Below are 23,540 nucleotides of genomic sequence, written 5' to 3'. Positions count from 1 at the left end.
TTTAAACACATGAAGTGAATTAGCTTTGCAGAACCAGATAAAGCAATGAACGTAATATGTCTCACCAGAAAAGGAAAAGATAACAAAAAATAAAGGCTTAATGCATATGCAGTCCCCTAAATTTGTACCTTTTTTCTATTTTAGCACCTCAACTAAGCATTGTTCCTATTGAACCCTTGAATTCGTCTTCAAATGTGTCTATCAAACACAATCCGACTTAAATAACATTTTTCAAATAGCAGATATGAACCCATTTCTTTGACTATCTAAGCATATTATTACAAAACTAGCCATCTGGTCAATGGACCATCTTAAACCCAAATTCCATATATTTTTCTTCATTTCCAGAAACTTCAAACAAGATTGTCTTCTGCAAAGTGTAAACCCCATGCTAAATCAGATTCCTCAGAACAAAATCTTTAGAATATTTTCAATTATTTGACTACCTAAATGCAACAAAACAGTAACACCTATTAGAAATCAATTCAAACAATGATAAATCAAAAAACCATGACACATGAACTGGAAGTTGGTAATTAAGTAAGAAAATGATACTAATGAAACTAACTGGATATCTGCTCGCGCATACAAAGAATAATTCTATCCTATTGCAAAGTTTGCTATGTAAGTCGAACTGTGTTTGATAGACACACTTGAGGACGAGTTTAGGGGTTCAATAGGAACAACACTTAGTTGATGTGCCAAAATGAAAAAAAAGGTGTGAGTTTAGAGGGCCGCATATGCATTAAGTCAACAATAAAAAATAACTTTGTAATATAGAAAAGAAAGCAAAAAAAAAAAAAAAAGGTAGTAGTTCAATAGTTACAACTTTGGCAGTTTGCAATCCCCTTATTAATTGTACAATGATATATTTAGCGTTTGGAAAGAGGACAAGTAAATTCTCCTAAATGAGGATTGCTTTTTGTACCAAGACAAGTAACTTATACTTATGAGGCTGACAACAACTTTCTACCAAACTGATATTAAAAAAAAAAAAAAAAATTAAAACAGAAAACTGATGTTTTTTCATCCTTCTTGTCCTTACCTTACTTAGTAAAATCAAAATACTCAGACAACATATCCTCCTTGCTAAGGGAAAAGAAGGAGGAAAAAAAAAAAAAAACACTAATTAGCAGTCTAATTCCGAGAAAGCTGCTCATGATATATGCCATTAGTAATCTTGTGCTGACGATATCCCTAATTGCCGAGTTATAATGATACTCCAAATGTCCAATTCTTATACCTTTATGTCCTTATGTCAACAGAACATAATAGTCATAGATTAAATTCTTATACTACGTCGCACTTCAATTAAGCTACCAAAGCTATTATATTAAGTTGCACTTCAGTTAACGAGTTTTTATTTTTATTTTTGGGTACAATTAAGGAGCGCACCTGCTAGTTACATAGATGAATGTAAGGAGGAATATGATGAAGTGTATCATTTATTTAGTTATAATTATTAGATATTAATGTTAAATACTGCTTAAGAAAAAAAGATATACTCCTATATACTATTATAGTTGACTATTTGGTCATGGATATAACGTGCAGGGGTCTACATGATGTTGCAATCATGCATGTCTGCCTCTGTCATGATTCTTGAAGGATTAATTATTTTAGTCCCTTCAACAAGCCAGCATTCATCGTATTTTTTTATTTTTTATTTTTTAAATAGCTTTCAGAACTCGGATTAGGTAGTACTAATAGTATTGACTCAACATTTCGCCATCTTGGCCAGCAACTTATTATAGGATTAGAGTAAAAACCAATGTTCTATATGTTAAATCAATAAACCGGGATCCATAGTGTTTTACCACAGGCGGAGCTAGGGCATAAGGGGTTAATCTGAATTCTCTTTAATGGAAAATTACATTATATATACAAGATTAAAATTATTTTTTATGCATATATGATAGATATGAATTTTCTTGATTTATTCGTGAATTTACTTCTTTATATATATATATATATATATATATATATATATGCTGACAATATCCAAATTGTTTGTTTGTTATGTTTTATTTATGGTTGGTGTGGCTGCCACATGCGAAAGCTTGCCAACCACATGACAAAGAATCAATGTTGGAATCCTACCTTTACTAGTTTCTCGATCTGGTGGGCGTAATTTACACCTATGTACGGTTTAACTTCCTTTTTAAAAAAAATAAAAAAATAATAAAGATCACAAAAGGAAAAGCGAAATTACATCAGCTCTAGTTACATCTCATAATACAAAAGTAATTTTTCAAGATTCTCGAAGAAAATCGCAATCTTATGCATGTTTATTGTGTAGCCTTTTTCACTATGCCTTTCTGTTTTTCCTTACTAAGTGATAAAAGTAGTAAACTATACACCCGTGTTTTCCCCTTTTTAATATCAATTTGTAGGGCTGATTTGTAGTTATCAGCCCACAGAGATTTGTTTGGAAGTGCACAATGCACACACACGACTTTCTAGTCCTTGCTTCCAGCTGTCTCCATGCAACTAGCAGCCTTAAGTAGCTTTTTCATTCACGGTCTCTTATTTTAGTTTCGAGTTTAATTATTGTTCAGTATATTATACAGATTGGATGAAAATATTTATATAATTATGTCACTTATAAAGTTATCACAGTATAAGTTATTAACTGATAATTGGATAAAGTAAAATAATAGTAATCAATTTGTTATTACATGTTTAATTATACTGAAAGTGAAAAAGAACTTTACACGGTGACCCATGATTGTGTATGAGTGCAATATTCTCTAGGTAGTATTTCGTTGGATGATTGTTCATCTTCAGGTCATAACTGGACATAATTAGACGAGAAGGAGAGTGATATGAGACCCAAATATTCCTATATTATTCTAAATAAAAAAAAAAAAAAATACGTGCATAGTAGTATATCTCACGGCGGCCAATAGACAGTACTGGCAGCTTCCTGTCTCTTTCAAAAAATAAATTACGATTTGATTTTTCTTTTCCATGTTCAACTTCCTCTGTTAAGTAAGAAAGATTCTTTGGCCAACTGGCCTTCTATTCTGGCCCTTATATAATTCTTTTTTCTCAATTAAACATTTGCATAACCCATTTAACATTTAAGATTCATTAATTTTATAGCCAGAGAAATGGGTCGTCTAAATCTTCTTATGGCAGTAGCGTTATCAGTTTTTTCAGTTGGTATTGTGCTGATGCCCGACTTGGCTTCTGGACAATTGAGGACCAATTATTACGCCAATACATGTCCCAATGTTGAATCCATTGTTAGAAATGTGGTTAACCAGAAATTCAAACAAACATTTGTCACTGTCCCTGCTGTTCTCCGTCTCTTCTTCCACGATTGCTTTGTTGCGGTACGTACTCTCTCCCATCAATTTCAATATTTATTGAGAATTCAATATAAAGTACTATAAATTACCCTCTAATTGTGCTACTCATGAGTCTTTCACACAATAGGTATGAGTTTGATTTGTAAAGAGGACCTTAAGTTTCATTTTCTAGTTGGCTAAATTATTACCATGTATTTGTTGGAACTAGGGATGTGATGCTTCAGTGATGGTATCATCAACACCGGGGAACAAAGCTGAGAAGGATCACCCAGATAATTTATCATTGGCTGGAGATGGATTTGATACTGTGATCAAAGCCAAAGCGGCCATCAATGCAAACTCACGTTGTAGAAATAAAGTATCTTGTGCTGACATTCTCGCCTTAGCCACCAGAGACGTCATTCAGCTGGTTAGTACAATCATTTTTTTATGTTATCTTCAGGTGATATGAAAGTGTAAAAATTATAGCAACACATAATAGAAGTTAGAGTTATTTTTTATGTCTTGTGTAGTCTGGGGGACCATGGTACCCGGTGGAATTAGGAAGGCTAGATGGGTTCACATCAAAGGCTTCGAACGTGGAAGGAAAGCTGCCAAAACCAACATTCAATCTCAATCAACTCAATTCCATGTTTGCCTCTCATGGTCTATCTCAGGGTGACATGATCGCCCTTTCTGGTAATTCCCTGATATTACTACTCCCTCCGTCCCATAATAAGTGTCACCTTAGTAAAAAACACGCATATTAAGAAGCCAATAATGTAATGTGAAATTTACCAAATTACCCCTATATAATAAAAATAAATTATTTTTTCGTCTTAGTAAACCATTTGGCACTGAGAATCCAATAATATCAAGTTACTATGTAGAAAAAGCTAGCCAATTTATGTTTTGATTTCCTAAGATGACACTTATTACGGGACAAAATATTTTGGCTAAGATGACACTTATTGTAAATATTTTGGCTAAAATGACACTTATTATGGGACGGAGGAAGTATTAATTAACTGTGCGCCAATTAATTGTTTTATTTAGTAATTGATCTATCTGCTTTGAAACTTCTGCTTCCAACATCAGGAGTTAGCACTTTTTTATTAGGTATCTTTTTTTTCATTTGGCCTTTTTGCTTTTTAGCATGTGTTATTGATTCAGACGTGAGTCACTTTCTAATTGATTAGGTTCATTATTCTTCAGCCAGCTCACTAGACATAAAGAAGAGAAAATTCCAATTATGAGAATGGAATAATTTTATTATACTATTGTATGTGCTGCTTCATCTAATGTTTGCTCCTGTTGACTTCATGCTTATGAATTTGAGATGACTTGCAGCGGCCCATTCTGTTGGGTTTTCACACTGTGACAAGTTCTCCAACCGTATTTACAACTTTAGCCCTCGAAGTCGAGTAGACCCAACCCTGAACAAGCAATATGCAGCCCAATTACAAGGGATGTGTCCAAGGAATGTTGACCCAAGGATAGCCATTAACATGGATCCTAAAACTCCCAGGACCTTTGACAACAATTACTTCAAAAATTTACAGCAAGGTATGGGCCTGTTCACATCAGATCAAGTGCTTTATACGGACAGGCGATCCAAGGGTACTGTGGACTTTTGGGCCAGTAACTCCAAATCATTCCAAAAGGCATTCATCACTGCAATGACAAAGCTGGGCCGAGTTGGTGTGAAGACTGGGAGGAACGGAAATATCCGGTTCGACTGTGGAAGATTGAATTAAGAGTGCATTTGCACATATGGCCTTTTTGAGGCCACTCTCAAATATAAATATCGATGTGGTAGTAATTTTTTTTTTTTTTTGGAAAGGTGAGGAGGCCTGAATAAGGGGATTAGAACTTAGAGGGATGAAAATGGGGGCGGTGAGTTGAAGTCTTCGCGGGTTTACGTGGATTTGCCCCGCAATCGTACCGCTTGCCAGCCGTACTTGCACCCTTAATATGCAAAATGACAGTTCTATCACTGAATTACCATTCCATTCTCGAACTAATAAGTTGTTCAAATAAATGGGATTTAGTTCCCATTAAGTTTCGGAAGAGGCTTTGTATTCGTGGGATATGTAAACTGTTAGAATAAAACTATGTGATTGTTCATATGTATGAAATTTCAGAACCGTTGATAAGTTGGTGCTTTTTGTGCATTACTATAACTTTGGCTCGGTCTAAGTTGAACAAGTTTATTTTAGTTGCTTCTCGTTAGAGAATTAATGGGTTAGTAGAGATTATTATATTTCGCCTAAATTGTTGATGCTTCCTTCTTCTTGACCTCAAAATTCTTACAACTATCGTCCTACATATGTTAGGCCACTGCTAAAGTAATCACAATTAACCTTACTCATCTATTAAACTAACTTTGTGACTTTTTCAAGATTATCTTTTTGTTTCCGTGCTATGCACCGATGTGATATCATTGATATACAACTATACCTGGAGATAATTATATTAGACTTCTACACATAACCTTACAAAGACTTATTACAAGATTTCAAACTTGTTGGCTTTGGAATTTTATAAAAAATAATACGTAGAAGATTCCATATGCGTCACAATCATATAATTATTACCTTTCTTATAGCATGGAATAATTAAGATCATGCCAAAAGTTCACGTCAATCTTCTTCTTTTTAAAAAAACAAAAAAAAAAACAAATTTGATGTCTTTGGTCTTTCCCCCGTTGTTGTCTTTCCACTGGAATGACAAAAATACGTTCATGTCGTTTCAAATGGTGCAATTCAAAGAAAGAGTGACTTTCTCCATATATACTTGACCCAATAGGCCACCGATTCTTATACATTTCTGTTTGAGTATTTCTTTTTTGTTTTCCTGATAATAAAAAAGAAATTGATTTATTAAACGGAAAAGGGCCAAATATACCCCTACACTATGAGAAAAGGTTTAAATATACCCCTCGTTATACTTTAAGTTCAAATATACCCCTGCCGTTATACTATTGACTCAAATATAACGGCCCTGCCCGTATCTACGAAAACGGACTAAATGGCCGACGCTGAGCAATCCGGTCATGTCAACAATACCGAAATTGTGGCGGAAAACGCAGGCAGCGGATTACGGAGATTGCCAAATCACGCTGACCCGAACCCCGTCGATTCAAGGGAGGGACTCGACCGGCAAAATACCGTGGATTAAGAGAATGCCGCCCTACCGGCCACCGATCCTCTAAATACTCACAATTCCGCTACATTGTCTCGAACCCAGGGCCGAGAAAACCTGGATGCGCCAAATGACGGTGTGAGCTTACGTTTAATTTTTGAAATGTTGCAGGAACAAAGAGCGGCGATTGCCGAGCAAGCAATAGCGATTGCCCGGTTACAGAGCGGGAAAGGTGAACCGGGGCCGGAAAGGCAAAAGATACTGCTGAGATCGGAAGAAATGAGACACGAATGGTTGAGAGCGACGGTTCCGGAGCCGGCTCCTCTACCGAGGTTCTAAAGATGCTCGAAACTTTGGCAAAACGGGTAGATTCGATCGAAAAGAGGGTCGAGACATACAATTCTCGGGTAGATCAAATACCGGGGGCCCCACCTTTGTTGAAGGGGCCGAATTCGAAAAGGTACATTCAGAGACCTTTTCCGCCAAGTGCGGCCCCGAAACTGATCCCGAAGAGATTCAAAATGCCCGATGTATAGAAGTATGACGGCACAACGGACCCGCACAAGCATGTGACCTCATATACCTGTGCCATAAAGGGCAATGACATGGAGGAAGATGAGATCGAGTCGGTGTTGCTGAAAATATTTGGCGAAACTCTGTCGAAGGGGGCGCTGACGTGGTATGACCACCTACCCGAGCATTCGATCACTTCCTTTGAAATGCTCGCCGATGCCTTCGTAAAGGCACATGCCGGTGCCATAAAGGTGCAGGCCCGTAAAGCCGATATCTTCCGAATAACCCAAAGGGACGACGAGCTACTGCGGGAGTTCGTTAACCGGTTTCAGAGGGAACGAATGGAACTCCCCCCGGTACCTGAAGAATGGGCCGCACAAGCTTTCACAAAGGGGCTCAACATGCTAAGTTCAGCTGCTTCGGCCAAATTGAAGGAAAATTTATTGGAATACGAGGCCGTCACATGGGCCGACGTCCACAATCGGTACGAGTCAAAGATTCGGGTGGAGGACGATCAACTCGAACTCTCTCCGGTAAAGTTAAAAGTGAATGGAAGCTTCGAGAAACCGAGGAAGGGTTATGAAGCGAAATTCGAATCATCTAAAGAAAGGTTTCGGCCATACTCACACTCAGAGAGATCAAATTTCAGGTCGGAGAAGCCAAGGGAAGGACCGAGCCACTTCTCAGGTCGAGGTAGCAAGCAGGTCGAGCGCCCATCAAACAACCGGGGGTTCTCGTTCAGGAGCGACGCCAGAAGTTCTGGCAGCAATAAGGTTCCACCAAAGATCTCGGAGTACAACTTCAACGTCAGTACCTCGGATCTTGTCTCGGCCATCGGTCGCGTCCCGGATGTGCGATGGCCGAAACCACTAAGGACAGATCCGGGACAACGAGATCCGAATATGGTGTGTGAATATCACGGAACCCACAGTCACAAAACTGAGGATTGCCGCCAGTTGAGAGAGGAGGTAGCCCGGTTATTGAAAAACGGCCACCTCAGAGATCTATTGAGCGAGCGAGCCAAAAACCATTACAAGGAAAGGGAAGCTCAACGGAGGGTCTAACCGGTTGAACATCAGCATACAATCAACATGATAGTTGGGGGTATTGACATACCTCGGGGTCCGGTAATGAAGCGGACAAAGATTTCCATTGTTCGGGAAAAACGCACCCGAGATCATTACCCGGGGGTTCTATCTCCTTCGACGACGAGGACGCAGAGGGCGTCATTCAACCGCACAATGATGCGTTGGTAATTTCTATACTTATCTTTAAAACTAAGGTTAAACGTATCTTGATTGACCCAGGTAGCTCAGCCAACATCATTTGGTGGAGAGTGGTCGAACAGCTGGGGCTGCTTGATCAGATCGTACCAGCAACCCGGGTACTCAGCGGGTTCAACATGGCAAGCGAAACCACAAAAGGGGAGATCTCATTGCCTGTGAACGTTGAAGGCTCCATTCAACAAACTTTGTTCTACGTGATCGAAGGGGACATGAAGTACAATGCATTATTGGGCAGACCTTGGATACATAGCATGAGGGCAGTACCTTCAACGCTGCATCAGTTGCTGAAATTCCCCACCCTAGAGGGGGTGAAAACCATCCGCGGTGAGCAACCCGCAGCAAAGGAAATGTTCGCTGTGGAGGAATCAACGCCCCGGTCCAAGGAGCCGGCTCACGAAGAAAGGGGTGTAACCGGAGGGGAAGCCCCCCAATAGCAATCAAAGAATACCGGGTCAAATCCGGTATATGAAGAGGATGACTTCGGGGTACCCAGATCTTTTGTCATGCCGGATGACTCGGACGCGACCAAATCGACCGTGGAGGAACTGGAGCAGATCATCCTGTTTGAGTTCTTACCAGACAGGAAGGTATACATGGGCACGGGGCTCACCCCGGAGCTCAGGCGCAAATTAATTGAGTTTCTTCAAGCTAACGCCGATTGCTTTGCATGGTCGCATATAGATATGACAGGTATATCACCATAAATAGCATCACATAAACTCAGCTTGGACGGGAAGTTTCCCCCGGTGAAGCAGAAAAGGAGGCCCATGGCGGAGCCAAAACACGCCTTCGTCAAAGACGAGGTAACAAAGCTTTTAAATATAGGTTTCCATCCGGGATGTAAAATATCCGGATTGGCTCGCTAACGTGGTGGTGGTGCCCAAAAAAGGTAATAAATTTCGAATGTGTGTCGATTATAAAGATTTAAACAAGGCATGCCCGAAGGACTCATTTCCGTTACCTCACATCGATAGAATGATCGATGCGACGGCCGGACATGAAATGTTAAGTTTTCTCGACGTTTACTCCGGGTATAACCAGATCCGGATGCACCCGGAGGATCAAGAGAAATCGTCCTTCATTACCCGATATGGGACTTACTGCTATAATGTCATGCCTTTCGGATTAAAAAATGCCGGTGCTACTTACCAACGCCTAGTTAATGAAATGTTCGAAGAACAAATAGGGAAAACGATGGAAGTTTATGTTGACGATATGGTTGTCAAGTCCCTGGAATAGCGGCGTTGAGTCGCTTCATATCAAGGTCCTCCGACAAAAGTCACCGTTTCTTCTCCTTGCTCAGGAAGAAGAACGACTTCGTTTGGACACCGGAATGTCAAGAAGCTCTACGGGAGTTGAAAAGGTACTTGACCAGCCCTCCGTTGCTGCACACGCCGAAGGCCGACGAGCCGCTTTTCCTCTACCTAGCTGTCTCCAAAGTAGTGGTGAGTGGAGTTTTGGTCCGAGAAGAATCAGGTACGCAATTCCCTGTCTATTATGTGAGTAGAACTTTGGGGGATGCGGAAACCCGGTGCCCTCATCTGGAAAAACTGGCATTAGCATTGGTAAGCGCTTCCAGAAAACTCAAACCTTATTTTCAATGCCACCCTATATGTGTAGTGACCACTTACCCTTTGAAAAACGTCATGCACAAACCGGAGCTGTCCGGTAGGTTAACAAAATGGGCTGTAGAAATCAACTGTTACGACATCGAATATAAACCACGAATGGCCATCAAATCCCAAATCTTGGCCGATTTCGTGGCAGACTTTGCCCCAGCTATGGTTCCCGAGGTCGAAAAAGAACTTTTGCTGACCTCGGGAAAAATCACGGGTATCTGGACCCTGCACACGGACGGAGCCTCGAACCTTAAAGGTTCCGGGCTGGGAATCGTCCTTAGAAGTCCAGCCGGGGATGTCATTCGACAGTCCATTAGAACTGCTAAATTGACTAACAATGAAGCCGAGTATGAGGCTATGATTGCAGGTTTGGAGTTGGCTCAAAGTATGGGAGCCGAAGTCATCGAAGCTCAATGCGACGCGCTCTTGGTCGCAAACCAGGTGAACGGCGTTTTCGAGGTCAAGGATGAACGGATGCAGAGGTACCTCGAGAAGACCCAAGTGGTACTTCACCGATTCAGAGAATGGACCGTGCAGCACATACCGAGGGAACAAAACAGCGAGGCCGATGCCTTGGAAAATTTAGGATCCTCGGTCTACGGGGAGGAAATCAACCCCGGGACAACGGTGCACCTGTCAAACACGGCCATAGAAAACGGACACGCCGAGATAAACACAATGGGCCTAACTTGGGATTGGCGCAACAGGTACATTAACTACTTGTGTGATGGTAAGCTCCCAAACGACCCAAAGGAATCACGGTCATTAAGGACAAAGGCAGCCCGATTTTGCTTGGTAGACGGTCAATTGTATTGACGATCTTTTCTCGGCCCCCTGGCTAAATGTTTGGGCCCCGGCGAAACGCAATATGTTATGAGAGAGGTGCACGAAGGAATCTGTGGCAACCACTCCGGTGCCGAAGCTCTGGTCCGAAAAATCATCCGGGCCGGTTATTATTGGAACCGGATGGACGAGGACTCTAAGAATTTCGTCCGAAAGTGTGACGGATGCCAGAAACACGCCCCAATGATTCACCAGCCCGGGGAGCTACTGCACTCGGTGGTCTCGCCCTGGCCTTTCATGAAGTGGGGAATGGACATTGTGGGCCCGTTACCACGGGCACCGGGTAGGGCCCGTTTTATTTTGTTTATGACTGACTTTTTCTCTAAGTGGGTTGAAGCGCAGGCCTTTGAAAAAATCAGGGAAAAGGAAGTCATCAACTTCATATGGGATCACATCATCTGCCGATTCGGCATCCCTGCCGAGATAACTTGTGATAATGACCCTCAGTTCATAGGCAGCAAGGTCAACGGTTTCCTCGAAGGCTTGAAGATCAAGAAAATCGTATCAACCCCATATCACCCATGTGCCAACGGGCAGGCAGAGTCCACGAACAAAACAATAATCCAAAATCTGAGGAAGAGACTTGAAGCATCAAAGCACCATTGGAGGGACGTGTTGCCGGAAGTGCTGTGGGCTTACAGGACCACATCCAAATCGAGCACCGGGGAAACTCCATTCTCGTTGGTTTACAGGGCCGAAGCCCTTATCCCCGTAGAGGTCGGTGAACCAACCCTTCGTTTCAGGTATACCACCGGGGAGTCGAACGAGGAAGTCATGGCCGTGAAGCTCGATCTCACAGATGAACTACGCGAAAGCGCGTCTGTCCGCATAGCGGCCCAAAAACAGAGAATGGAAAGATACTACAACCGAAGAGCGAACTTTCGACATTTCCAAGTTGGGGACTTGGTGCTTCGAAAAGTTACCTTGCACACCAAGAACCCCAACGAAGGAAAGCTAGGTCCGAACTGGGAGGGCCCGTACAAGGTAACCGGTATAACGGGCAAAGGATCATACCAATTGGAATCAGTGGACGGGCTGCGTCTGCGCAACAACTGGAACGTGGCCCATCTAAAGAGATACTACTGCTAAGGTATGGCCCGTACTCTCTCATTGACTTTTCTCTTTTGCAGGGGGTCGAGAACGGGAGAAAAATAGAATTTAGGTCTGAAAACACGTGTTGCACTCTTTTCCTTGGTGCGGTTTTGTCCCAAAAATTATTTTCCGACAAGGTTTTTAATAAGGCAACAAGTACAACGTGTTACTGAACAAATAAGAAGAACATAACAGCACTCACCCGACCTAAAAAGCTCGGATCAGTGCTGGGGGAATACTATGCCCATACCGAAGATTACACCGATCAAAGTAGATGGGGAGACTCAACATTTGCTACGGCAAAACAAAGGCCCGGCCACCGGCCATAGCCTTCAATGTAAGGACCAAACGATCATAACGAATCGTGTCCCATCCGATATTTGCTACGGCAAAACAAAGGCCCGACCACCAGACATAGCCTTCAATGTAAGGACCAAATCGTGTCCTACCCGATATTTGCTACGGCGAAACAAAGGACCGATCACCGACCATAGCTTTCGATGTAAGGACCAAACGATCATAGTGAATCGTGTCCCATTTTTACACTTGCTACGGCAAAAGAAGAAAGAGTCAAAACTCTCATATGAACAAACGTTTTGCAAAATCAAAATTGTCAAAATTTACTAAAGTTAGCAGTTTTTACTAAGGCCGAAACTCGCAAAGGCAACTGGCCAAAATTTGACAAACTCCCCAAAGGGGGGCTGCCACATCAAAAACTTTGTTAGCCAAGGCTGAAAAGACACTGGTTCTAAAATACAGCCGGAGAAAAATATCGGCTCTAATTAGACGCTCCTCGAATATTCGGAGACGATGGAACAATCGAAACATCGGACAAGACCTAAATGGGACCGATGAATCAATGACTACGAGTCACCTCGTCCCAAAACGGACCAGCAATAAACAACAAAAATAAGGACAAACAGTCAAAACGAGGAAGCAGAAAGATGCACTTTTCATTTATACAACGAATGATTCTTTACATCAAATGAAGAACAAAGCGCTATGAAAACAAAAATACCAAAGTACTGGCCCTATGCTACCCGGCACGACTAGAAGATGATGAGTGCTCGGAGTCGTCCGACTCGGACCCGAGGGCAAGGTTAGCCTCCTTCTCCATTCCTTTGGCTTCAAGTATCAGGGCCGGAAGATCCTCCAGGCCGTGCTCAGCTTGCTCGAGGGTAAGACGCCGAGACTTCCATTTCTCATATTCAGCGACAATAGCGGTATGAGCCTCGGCCGCCTCCACACTTTTCCAAGCTTCCTCCAAATCAGCCTCAGCCTTGGCCAGTTTGGTTTCCAAATGAGCTCGGTTCCTCACAAGATCACCCCTCGTAAGATTGGCCACATCCAGCTCGGCCTTAAGGGTATCATTAGCGTTAATCGCCTCCTCAAGTTCAGTTCTAAGGCCCTCGCATATCCGAGCCCGCTCCTCGGCTTTCTCTTTGAGTACCCTGCTGCGCTCGTTGAACAAAGCAGCCTCGGACTCAAGCTGCCGGTTCCTCTCGGTCAAGCCCGTAGCATCAGCCTTCACCGAGTCAAGTTCTCCCCGAAGTTGGGAAACCGTGGTCTCGAGTTCATCTAACCGCAAAGAAAATTGGGTTTTATCCCGGCTAAGGCCGATCTTCTCGGCCTCGAGGCTCCGATTGTAATCAGTCATGGCGGCCAGATCACTCTTCAATCGACGGTTTTCGTCCTTAACCGCATCAAGCTCGGGGCGAAGGTTGGCCAGCACGACCGCCCGGTTTAATTCTTCTTCCTTCTCCCGAAGAAGGTGTTGGTATTTCTCTGTCTCTCGGCCCTGAGCATTGAGTTGGCCCCGAAGATCGTCTATCTCATGTCGGGCTCGGATGAAGGCCTCATTGACCAGCACCACACTCTGCAGATGAAACAAACCAAAAGACTTAGGCAAGGAAAGGATGAAATTCTCAAAATGAAATGTATAAGGTGGGCTAAGAATCTTACCCGGTTGCCCGCGTGCATACCCTCGTTAATAAGGCATTCCCAAGTAACCCCGGTCATTTTGCGTCTGTCCGAATCTGATACAAGGGGACGGTAATAGCTCGCTATGCCCACCAGACGTGATAGGAAGCTGCAGTCCTCGGGGACGGTGACTACCGCTGATCGGGTTCTCCTTGGCTCCACGCTCGGGGCTGGGAAAATGTTCACCAAGCTATCCCTGGCACCGGATTCGGAGGCCCGATAGGCCGGCCTCGTGGCTCGAGGGATAGGAAGGTGACCGAATCCCGCTGCTTCGCAGGACGCGGGGGGAGTTCTCGAGAACATATCATCAAAGTCATCCACCCGCGTAGCTGGGGTAGATGAACTTGGAGCAGCGTCGATAAATTCGGCAAAGGCCGAGGGCTCCACAGTTGTAGCGGGCTCGTGCTCGGGAGACGGACGCGCGCCTGTGGGGGCTTCGCACTCTGGTACTGGTTCGGTCCTTTTTTCGGTTTCAACAGCAACCGCTTCCCCGGACCTCTTTCTTTGAAGGGGAGCATCTTCCGAAGAAGTTTCACCTGAAATGTCGACAAAGTCAATCGACCGAAGAGGAGCTGGTGAAAGTATTTCTTCCGCACCTGGATATGGAGCAGGAACCAAGAAGCCTTCGCCAATGGAAGGAAGGGGCAGAACGGAGATCGCCTCTTCCGGTATTGAAGCCACAGTGGGAACGGAACCGACTCTTCGAACAATGATGTCGGGCTCTGCCTCTTCCCTCGAAGGGCGGGCAACGCTCCTTGCCTTCTTTCCTTTCGGCGTCTACCCCTTTTCGGAGGGCCGCTTCCTTTTTGCGGCCTCGGAGAGGACGCGGGAAGAGCCTGCTGTGTCAAATTCGGGCGCCGATGCTGATGGGGCGGTCCCCGATTCCGACCTGGGGGCTACCGAGCCCTTAGGCAAACCTGAAAAGACAAGATGTTAGCAGAAACCAGAGGGCGAAATAAGTAAAAGAAGAATACGGTAGGATAAGAATAGAGGGCTACCGTGATTTTGGGCAATCCATCGGCCCCGGGACAAGTGGGCCCATGTCCAGTCTTCATAGGGATGCTGGGCGAGAAGCACTGTGACTCAGTCGTTCTAATCCCGGATGACCGGAGGAACTTACCCATTGGCTAGCAAAAGTAAAGAATTTCAAGGAATAATCAAAATTTGACAAAGCAATACCAAAGCAATTATTCGGGGCTTGGGACTTACGCTTGTTATTCCATTTCTCCGGGAAAGGCATATGCTCGGCTAGAATTATGTCCTCGGTCTTCACCCGGACGAATCGCTCCAACCATACCCGCTCTCTGTTTTCGTCCATTTTCGCAAAGAAAGGATTCCGGCTGCGCTTGGCCAGTTTCATTACGCCACCCCGGAACATCCTCGGGGAGTATAGGCGTATCAGGTGAGCTAGTGTGAACTCCTTCTCGGCATTGTTGGCCAATGACCGGAGATACGCTACGACCCTCCAAACATTTGGGCCAATCTGGGCCAGCGTAACGCCGTAAATGCGGCACATGTCGAGAATGACCGGATCCACCGGAGGGTTAGTCTGAGAGTGAAGGGGTATGTGTAAACGTACAAAAACCCTTCACGGTGGTCGGTAACGGATTCATCAGGTCCGGGAGCGAAGACCCGAACAGGACGAGTGTCCCACCCGCAATCGGCCCGGACTATGTCAAGCTTCTCCTCGGTGATGGATGAGGGATACCGCCTCACGTCGTATCCCCTGTCTGAAACGGAGGAAGGCTTTTCGACCTCAAGGTCTTTGTTGAAATTAAATTTGGCCGGTATGATATCCGACACCGTAGGCTCGAATTTAACCGGGGACGCAGGCTCAGCTCCCGAGGACGATACTAATGGGGCATCATGGGAAGTTGATTCGGACATCCTGAAAATGTGAAAGAAAGAAGGCCGAAGAGAGGAATTTAAGAAGAACGAAGGAACTGATGGTTCGATAAAAGGCAAAATTGAAACAGCAACGCTCGAACAAAGGATACTCGACAGCAACGGTGATGAGGTTGACTCCTGTGCACACGATATGAAGCAACATATCAATAGGGAGACCAGATTTGAAGTTGGTTGTGTGTTGAGCAAGAAGAAAAAAGAACACAGAATTGAAGTAGGATTGAAGAGGAGGCAAAAACGTGAAAATGGCAAAGTAAAGGGGTAGAAGGCCTTATATAGGCGTGTTAGGGGAGGAACGGCTCCCGAGGACGGCCAATCAGATGGCGTCACGTGCCCCGTCATTAATTTGAAGCGACGTGAAAAAGGCGGTTGACAGAAGCGGACCACCAGGGTTGAGACACGTGGCAGATAAAGGGCATGTGTTACGCGCTCGTTCCCGCCAAAATATGAAGGTGAGGTCGGGATGAGAGAGCCACCGATTTAGGAACTTATCCACTCCCCGTTACTCCGATAGATCGGGGATCCGGGGAGTGTGGGGGCTATCTGTATACGGTGAAAACCGGATATGAGCCAGAACGGTGGTAAGGTAAATCGGTGATAGAAAAGGAGCGAGAACATACCGGATGCTATCCGGTCCTACCCGGGGAAGGCGTCTGTACCGGAGCTAAACGAGTCTGTCTTCTCCGTTATCGAAACGGCCAAGTCTGCTGATCCGAGCGTCTGTGGCCGTTGCCCCGAATAGTCGTTTGACCGAGTGGCCGTTGGACCGAGTGGTCGTTGGTCCGCATAACCATCGCTTGCGGACCCCGCACCAGTGGCGTGCTGTCATAGTCAACTACCTACCATGCGTGTGTCAGACGGCGCCGTCAGTCTAATCCCACCAAATCCGTGCAGGGCTGTCCTTGTCATGATTATTTTATTAGTCTTCATTTGTGTGAGATCCAGAGGATGGTACTATAAATAGGGCATGTCCTCCTCCCTTAAAAGGGTTGGTTCCTACATTTCTCCAAGAACACTTGTAATAGAATAGCCCATGTATACAATTTTTCCTTCAATTTCTGATCCGGCCACGACCGTTTTGTTCACGTTTTTAGCGTATTTAATCCATCAAGCATTCTACGCTGTTCATAAGCACTTGTGTTCGTAAACAAACCGCCATCACTAGCCATTTCATTAAAGAACTCTTGCATATATATTTTCTCTATCTCATATATATATTAAGATCCAAGCACATATCCTATACCCGCTTACAAATTCAATTGATTATCCGATTTCGGGGTAAACAACCACTATCGTCCTACATATGTTAGGCCGTAATCACAATTAACCTTACTCATATATTAAACTAAATTTTTGACTTTTTCAAGATTATCTTTTTGTTCCGTGCTATGCACCGATGTGATATCATTGCTATACAACTATACCTGGAGATAATTATATTAGACTTCTACACATAACCTTACAAAGACTTATTACAAGATTTCAAACTTGTTGGCTTTGGAATTTTATAAAAAATAATACGTAGAAGATTCCATATGCGTCACAATCATTTAATTATTAACTTTCTTATAGCATGGAATAATTAAGATCATGCCAAAAGTTCACATCAATCTTCTTCTTTTTAAAAAAAAAAAAAAAAAAAAAAAAACAAATTTGATGTCTTTGGTCTTTTCCCCATTGTCGTCTTTCCACTGGAATTACTACTATATTAGAAGCACCAGTTGGGTGCTTTTCGTCGTTCGTCCAAGGGCAAATCCGTCATTTAGCTCAAGGACAAAAGAGATATTTAGCGTTTCTCAACATAATTCCAGAAGAATCATCCAGTTCTTTCATCTTCTGGTCCAACTATTTGGAGAAACATGGATTGGACTTCAGAATTCTTTTTTTTCCCAAACTTTCAAGGACTGCTCTTCAACTTCATCTTCTCAACTGGAAGTGCAATTTTAGGTCAGTTTTTGTCTCAATCTTTACCCTAATCAGATTTTTCAATTTCATACCTAATGTTTAAAAATGGGCTCAATTTAATTTTCTCTTTCTCATTCACCTTCTACTCTCTGATTTCTATCACTGGACCATTTTCTGCACACAAACTCTCACTAAACCATAGAGATAATAGATCTGAAGAACAAGAAACTTGGGTGAATTAAAGATGTCGTGGCAAACATATGTTGATGATCACTTGCTTTGTGAGATTGAAGGTAATCATCTCACTTCTGCTGCTATTATCGGTCAAGACGGCACCGTTTGGGCCCAACCTGCTAATTTCCCTCAGGTTTCTTTCTATATCCACCTCTTTTTTTTTTTTTAATGATTAAGCTTACCCACTTCCAGTTTTGCTAGATTTCATCTGGGTTACTTTTGTTTTTTTGCTTTTACTTAGATTCAAGCGGTTCAAAGTTTTCTTGATGGTGGTTTGTTGTTTTACTTTATTAGTTCACTATTATGAAGTGGGGGGTAATTTGGTTTGTTATGTAGATTTTTTGGGTGTTTTATTGAATTATTGCTTATTTGGTGGACTATCATGAAAACAAAAAATTGAGATGCCTATGTAAGGAGCTTTTGGTGCTTTAGCTTAGACAGATGGGAGTAATACTTGCATAGCTTTGTTATTTGGAAATGTGACGCACAATTTTTATGGAGCTAAATCCTTTTAAAATTGCAAGAGATTTAGTTATGCCCACACTCAAATTAAGAAAGGCACAACTGCTTGACCATTATAAGGAAGTTTAAGCCGAAAATGTATCCTCTATTTTGTAACGGTAGTTGTTACATTTCTTTGTCTCACTACTTACTAAATAGTAACTACTATGTTATAATTTTTAGTCAAAATAAGTAAGAAACAGATCAAAAGAAAATCTTTTAAAGTCAGCTTTCTTTATTTTAGAACTTCTGAGATTGACATAAAAGATTCCATGAGTATAGCGATACATAGATTGTTCTTGACTAGATATATTTTTTCCACAATGCAGACATTGATGATATTGCAACAACAAGATCTTGCTATTTTCATGTTGGGACTATGAAATCTGATGAATAATATTATTGATTGAAGAGCAACCAATATTTCAGGACTATGGAATCCGGCTTGATAGAGTGGAAAGAAACAAGATTAAATAACTTTATATGTGCATAAAATTCTTTATGTGCAATTAGTTTGTAGTTTAATCTTTTGTCATTAACGCCAACTTCACCTTGCAAGCTTCCATCAGTGCTGAAAAGACAGCATTGGAGCAGAAGATGTAAGCAAGCTGATGCGCCATTTGGATGAAAAAAACAAGCTTTAGGAAAGTGGTGCCTTCATTTGGCAATAAAACTCCCCCAATGGTGAGTTGCTTCCTTTCTTGAATCTCTCTCTTTATTTTAACGAAAAGTTTGAGGTGTTGCCCGCATCAATCATCAGAGAATCTTCTTATGGCAAAAGCATAAATTCATGACAGCTATCTTTTTCGTCCAAAGTCGAATGTTTGTATTTGATTTCTCTCCTCTTTTTCCCCTCCATTCCTTTTTCCCTTTCAATTATTCATGTTTGATAGGCAGTAGAGACGTTTCTTATATATGATAGACCATTTAATTTCATTGAAGGAATGTGGGCAGTATTTTTGTATCAGGTGAAGGGAAGGTGGAACTTTTATTACAGGAGGAGGGAGTATTTCCTTTAGATTTTTGGAATAATTTCCTCATTTCCCAGAATCAATTTTCAGAATGTGAACTTGCTTCAATATTTGAGCTATAAAAGAATTTGTGTTGAGCATGCTCGCTCCGAAGTAGAAATTTACTTTTTCTAATAGAATAAAGTAACAGTTAGAATTAATGTGATGATTATGCAGAAACAACATCAGATAGAGAGTATTCTAAGGATGTCAAATGAATAATGAGTCCTCAAAAATTGTGAGAATTCTTGCATCTAAGTCATTTCCTTTCAGGATTGAATGTCTTCAATTTTTCTTTTCAGGTCATGAAAGAGCTTCATCCTGGAACGACTTGTGTTATTAGCAGCATTTGTTAACTACTATGCACAGCTGCCAAAATACAGATTCCAACCTGTTGCAACATATCTCATACATATGTTGGACCACCTACAATCTCACAGTTTTTGCCTTTTTAGCAAGCTCCCTCTATAACTTTATTCCGCAAATAAATGTAATATACTATGAAACATATTATGTCAATATGTAGTTTAATCATGTCTCATTAGTAAAAATGCCCGTGCCTTGCACGGGCCCAACACTTCGGATTAGTGATGGTTTAAGTGATAAGAGAAGACAATTTAGAGGAACATCATAATGATATTTTATAAGGCTAATGAAACTGAAGTATAGTCTTTGTTTAAGAACTTTAATGTTTGCCAACTCAAGATTCATATTTGTATTTCTCTTTTCCATGACAAATTTCATTAGCTTAATAGTACAGTTCCTTTGTTGGTAATCAATATTTGTTGGGTATTTATATTAGTGTTCAGTACTTTTAGTAAGTAATATTAATCTTTTTGTTGTTGGATTTTCTACAGGTTGCTTGTGCATGTTTGAAACTAGATGCATAGGTGCAACCTTTTGAGAAGTACCGAAAATTTGATTCAAATAAATTATGTTTATGGACAGAGTGACACTTGGCTAAATAAGAAGCTTAAATGACTAAGCTGGCAAGTGACAACTATATGAAAATGGCCATTCACAGTGTAAGTCTCCAATCTTTTTTTGTGTGATGTTGAGCTTAAGTTGTCTCATGCTCTGTAGTTGAGGTTTCTCATCATGCATGGTCGCGAAGATATTCTATTTTGCTAACGCCGTTTTATGTTTTGTCCCGGTGTCGAGAAAGGGTTACCAGTTTAGTGTTTCTAGAATTACCTTTATCTTATTGCTCTTTGACAATGGTATTTCATTTGCTTACATGTGTAATCCTACAGTACCATTACTGCTATTTTAACTTTTTTGTCAACAAGAAGAATTAGATATAACTTATAGTTTTTCAGAATGAGTAGATATTTTTCCATGTGATATCTTTTCTCAATTAGTAGTTAACCCGTTATGGAGCATTGACTACAGATTGTTGTTTAGATGACTTTATTTTATTTTTTTACTCTCAAGTTGTTCGAGGGACGAGGGGATAAAATACAGTAAACAACTATATGAATGGTGGAATAATATGAATGACAACTATCTCATGTAACAATTTCTTAAGAGCACGATTCTGGTCGTGCTACAATTACTAATGTTATTTGGTCAAGAGTTATCATTAGCAAAAATATTTCTTTCTATTTCTTTGTCTAGACAATCTATTTGAACACTAAGGTATACATGATTAATATCATCGATTATTTCTTCTTTTTATTTGATATTTAAGTCAGTAGAAATGTGTATATGTACAATCCTTCTAATGTGTTTCTCAATCTAATGATGATTAAATACATTACTTTGATATCCGATCTCCATGCTAGCCTCTCCATTTTCATTGTATAAATGAAATTTAATTTTTCTGTTTTAATCCTTACAAGAACACAATGTCAATGTGTTTTTTATTTTAACTATATAGAAGCGTGGGTTAGGAGAATGGATTGACATGGTGCCTTATGTGTCAATAAAATTACAATCAAGGGCAATTTAGAGATTCAAGGCAGGCTTATTTAGGTTAGTTTACGTGTCAACAACCCTCCAGCTGTCACTTTCTTCTCACAGAACTCATCTGTGTGCCGATTGCCTCTCCGATGTTCAAAAACCCGAACACCACACTCTTTTTCACCTCACACACTCCCATTCCACCTTCCCACAAAGGCGTTCGAGGTGTTCACAAAATCCGGCAAAACGGAGAAGCCAGGTTTGTCTCAAAGGGTACCAAAGGAGATTCCAACCATTGATATTCCTCTCAGGGTAAGTTCACAGTTTTCCATATCCTTTAAACTTGGGTACATCATTCATGTTCTTTGATTGTCGTTTATCTCGACTCTTTTATGACATTTTGATCAATGAATTTTGTTCTGTTAGTTTGTTGGAGAGATTGCACAAGCAATGTGTTTTTTATTTTAACTATATAGAAGCGTGGGTTAGGAGAATGGATTGACATGGTGCCTTATGTGTCAATAAAATTACAATCAAGGGCAATTTAGAGATTCAAGGCAGGCTTATTTAGGTTAGATTACGTGTCAACAACCCTCCAGCTGTCACTTTCTTCTCACAGAACTCGTCTCTGTGCCGACTGCCTCTCCGATGTTCAAAAACCCGAACACCACACTCCTTTTCACCTCACACACTCCCATTCCACCTTCCCACAAAGGCGTTCGAGGCGTTCACAAAATCCGGCAAAACGGAGAAGCCAGGTTTGTCTCAAAGGGTACCAAAGGAGATTCCAACCATTGATATTCCTCTCAAGGTAAGTTCACAGTTTTCCATATCCTTTAAACTTGGGTACATCATTCATGTTCTTTGATTGTCGTTTATCTCGACTCTTTTGTGACATTTTGATCCATGAATTTTGTTCTGTTAGTTTGTTGGAGAGATTGCACAAGATATTACACATGTTGGATAGGATAAATAAAGCTTATGTGGATGAGAACCATAAGCCACGGTGGCCTCTGCTGCCTCACTCACTTTTGGTAAGTTTTTGCCTCATGTTCTTTTCTTTCTCGCGCTGATTCTGGCTTTACTTGCTGATTTCTGCAAAAATTTGTCCACTTTTTCTTTGATGTTAGTTTTTCTAATCGTTTGAACAATATATTGAATACAGTTGTATCAGGATGAAGCATCTCTGAAAGGTCGCAAGTGAATTAAATACTGTAAAAGAAAGTAATGTAATGAATAGCTCTTTTAGATTACTTGAAATGAATAATTCAGTTAAATCCCGAAGCATCTCCATTATGTAATTGTAAATTAAGTTTCTCATTTAATCAGAATCAAGTTACTAAGAATATGACAGAGACATGAACTTAGTTGAGAAAATAAGTGAAGAGAAATTAGTTTAATTTGCCTCATGAAATTGATTCTTTGAAAACCTGCAATTGGATCTGCTTCAAGGAAATTAGTAGTCCATTGTGATTTTTAATTATCTGCTTTTGATCATCTAAAATACTTATAATCTATAAGTTGTATAAATATGACTCAAAGCTACTATTAAAGTATTGTGTACTTTATCCAGCTAAAAGTAACAGGTGATGCTCGCTCTGCAGTAGAAATATGTCAACAAGTTGTAATACTTGGGATTATCATGAAACATTCTCTGAATTAAGCAAGCATGAAACTTCCCTATCAGAGAACTATATTGCTTGACTATCATATTCCTATATTGCGATATATTTACATGTTCATCCTCTTATGGTATTGGTTTGAGAGACGCTTTGTGTACTTCTGCCACTGACATACTAAAGTTGTCCATTATCACATTCATTCTTTTGTTTCTTTAGTGTGATCTTCATCCAAGATTATTAATTTGGTATTTCCAGGAAGTTTTTTAACCAAATTAAACATCAAACTGCTATCTTTTTGCAAAATTGCACTGCCTGTTTTGAAAGCTGGATTCCGGAAGAACAAAGAATATATGCAACGCACAATACTTTAACAAGGTATGTCACACAACTAACTTAACTCTACTGCTGCTACACGCTCTACTCCCTCCATTACACACTTCTATTTTAACAAGAAAGCCATCGTTAATAGCCTCTCCAGGTATTTTGTCAACCACGCATCACACAGTTACAACGTTAACTGCGAAGAACAAGATGACTGCCAGCGGCATAGTCGGTAGTTGTGTTACTATATTGCCTTTTGCTGCTACCGGCTTCTATCAATATATAACTAATGTGTGTATGCATAGACATGCAATCATCAATGTGTATATAAACATTATGTTTTAGTTGTGCAATACCTTCTTCTGTCAAA

At 41.4% G+C, this 23,540-nt stretch overlaps 1 protein-coding gene and 1 long non-coding RNA gene across 13 annotated transcripts; both read left to right on the top strand.

The window, feature by feature from the left end:
- The first annotated feature begins 3,002 nt into the window (after nucleotides 1-3,002).
- LOC132623121 (peroxidase 51-like) lies at nucleotides 3,003-5,458 on the top strand. Its single transcript, XM_060337828.1, has 4 exons — nucleotides 3,003-3,338; nucleotides 3,523-3,723; nucleotides 3,827-3,992; nucleotides 4,644-5,458. The coding sequence occupies exons 1-4, from the start codon at nucleotides 3,114-3,116 to the stop codon at nucleotides 5,048-5,050; spliced, it is 999 nt and encodes a 332-aa protein (XP_060193811.1). The 5' UTR covers nucleotides 3,003-3,113; the 3' UTR covers nucleotides 5,051-5,458.
- An 11,950-nt stretch (nucleotides 5,459-17,408) lies between these two features.
- Nucleotides 17,409-23,540, top strand: LOC132622001 (uncharacterized). 12 transcript variants are annotated; one of them, XR_009575799.1, is made up of 8 exons: nucleotides 17,409-17,622; nucleotides 17,783-17,873; nucleotides 18,645-18,999; nucleotides 19,628-19,815; nucleotides 20,183-22,038; nucleotides 22,153-22,261; nucleotides 23,105-23,224; nucleotides 23,319-23,540. It is a non-coding gene; the product is annotated as an uncharacterized LOC132622001 (long non-coding RNA). The 12 variants fall into 12 exon arrangements; XR_009575791.1 differs by having other exon boundaries at nucleotides 17,410-17,622; nucleotides 17,792-17,947; XR_009575792.1 differs by lacking the exon at nucleotides 17,783-17,873 and adding an exon at nucleotides 17,874-17,947 and having other exon boundaries at nucleotides 17,411-17,622.

Source organism: Lycium barbarum, chromosome 12 (assembly GCF_019175385.1).
Source record: "Lycium barbarum isolate Lr01 chromosome 12, ASM1917538v2, whole genome shotgun sequence".
Classification (NCBI taxonomy): domain Eukaryota; kingdom Viridiplantae; phylum Streptophyta; class Magnoliopsida; order Solanales; family Solanaceae; genus Lycium; species Lycium barbarum.
This window is presented reverse-complemented; position numbering and strand designations above follow the sequence as displayed.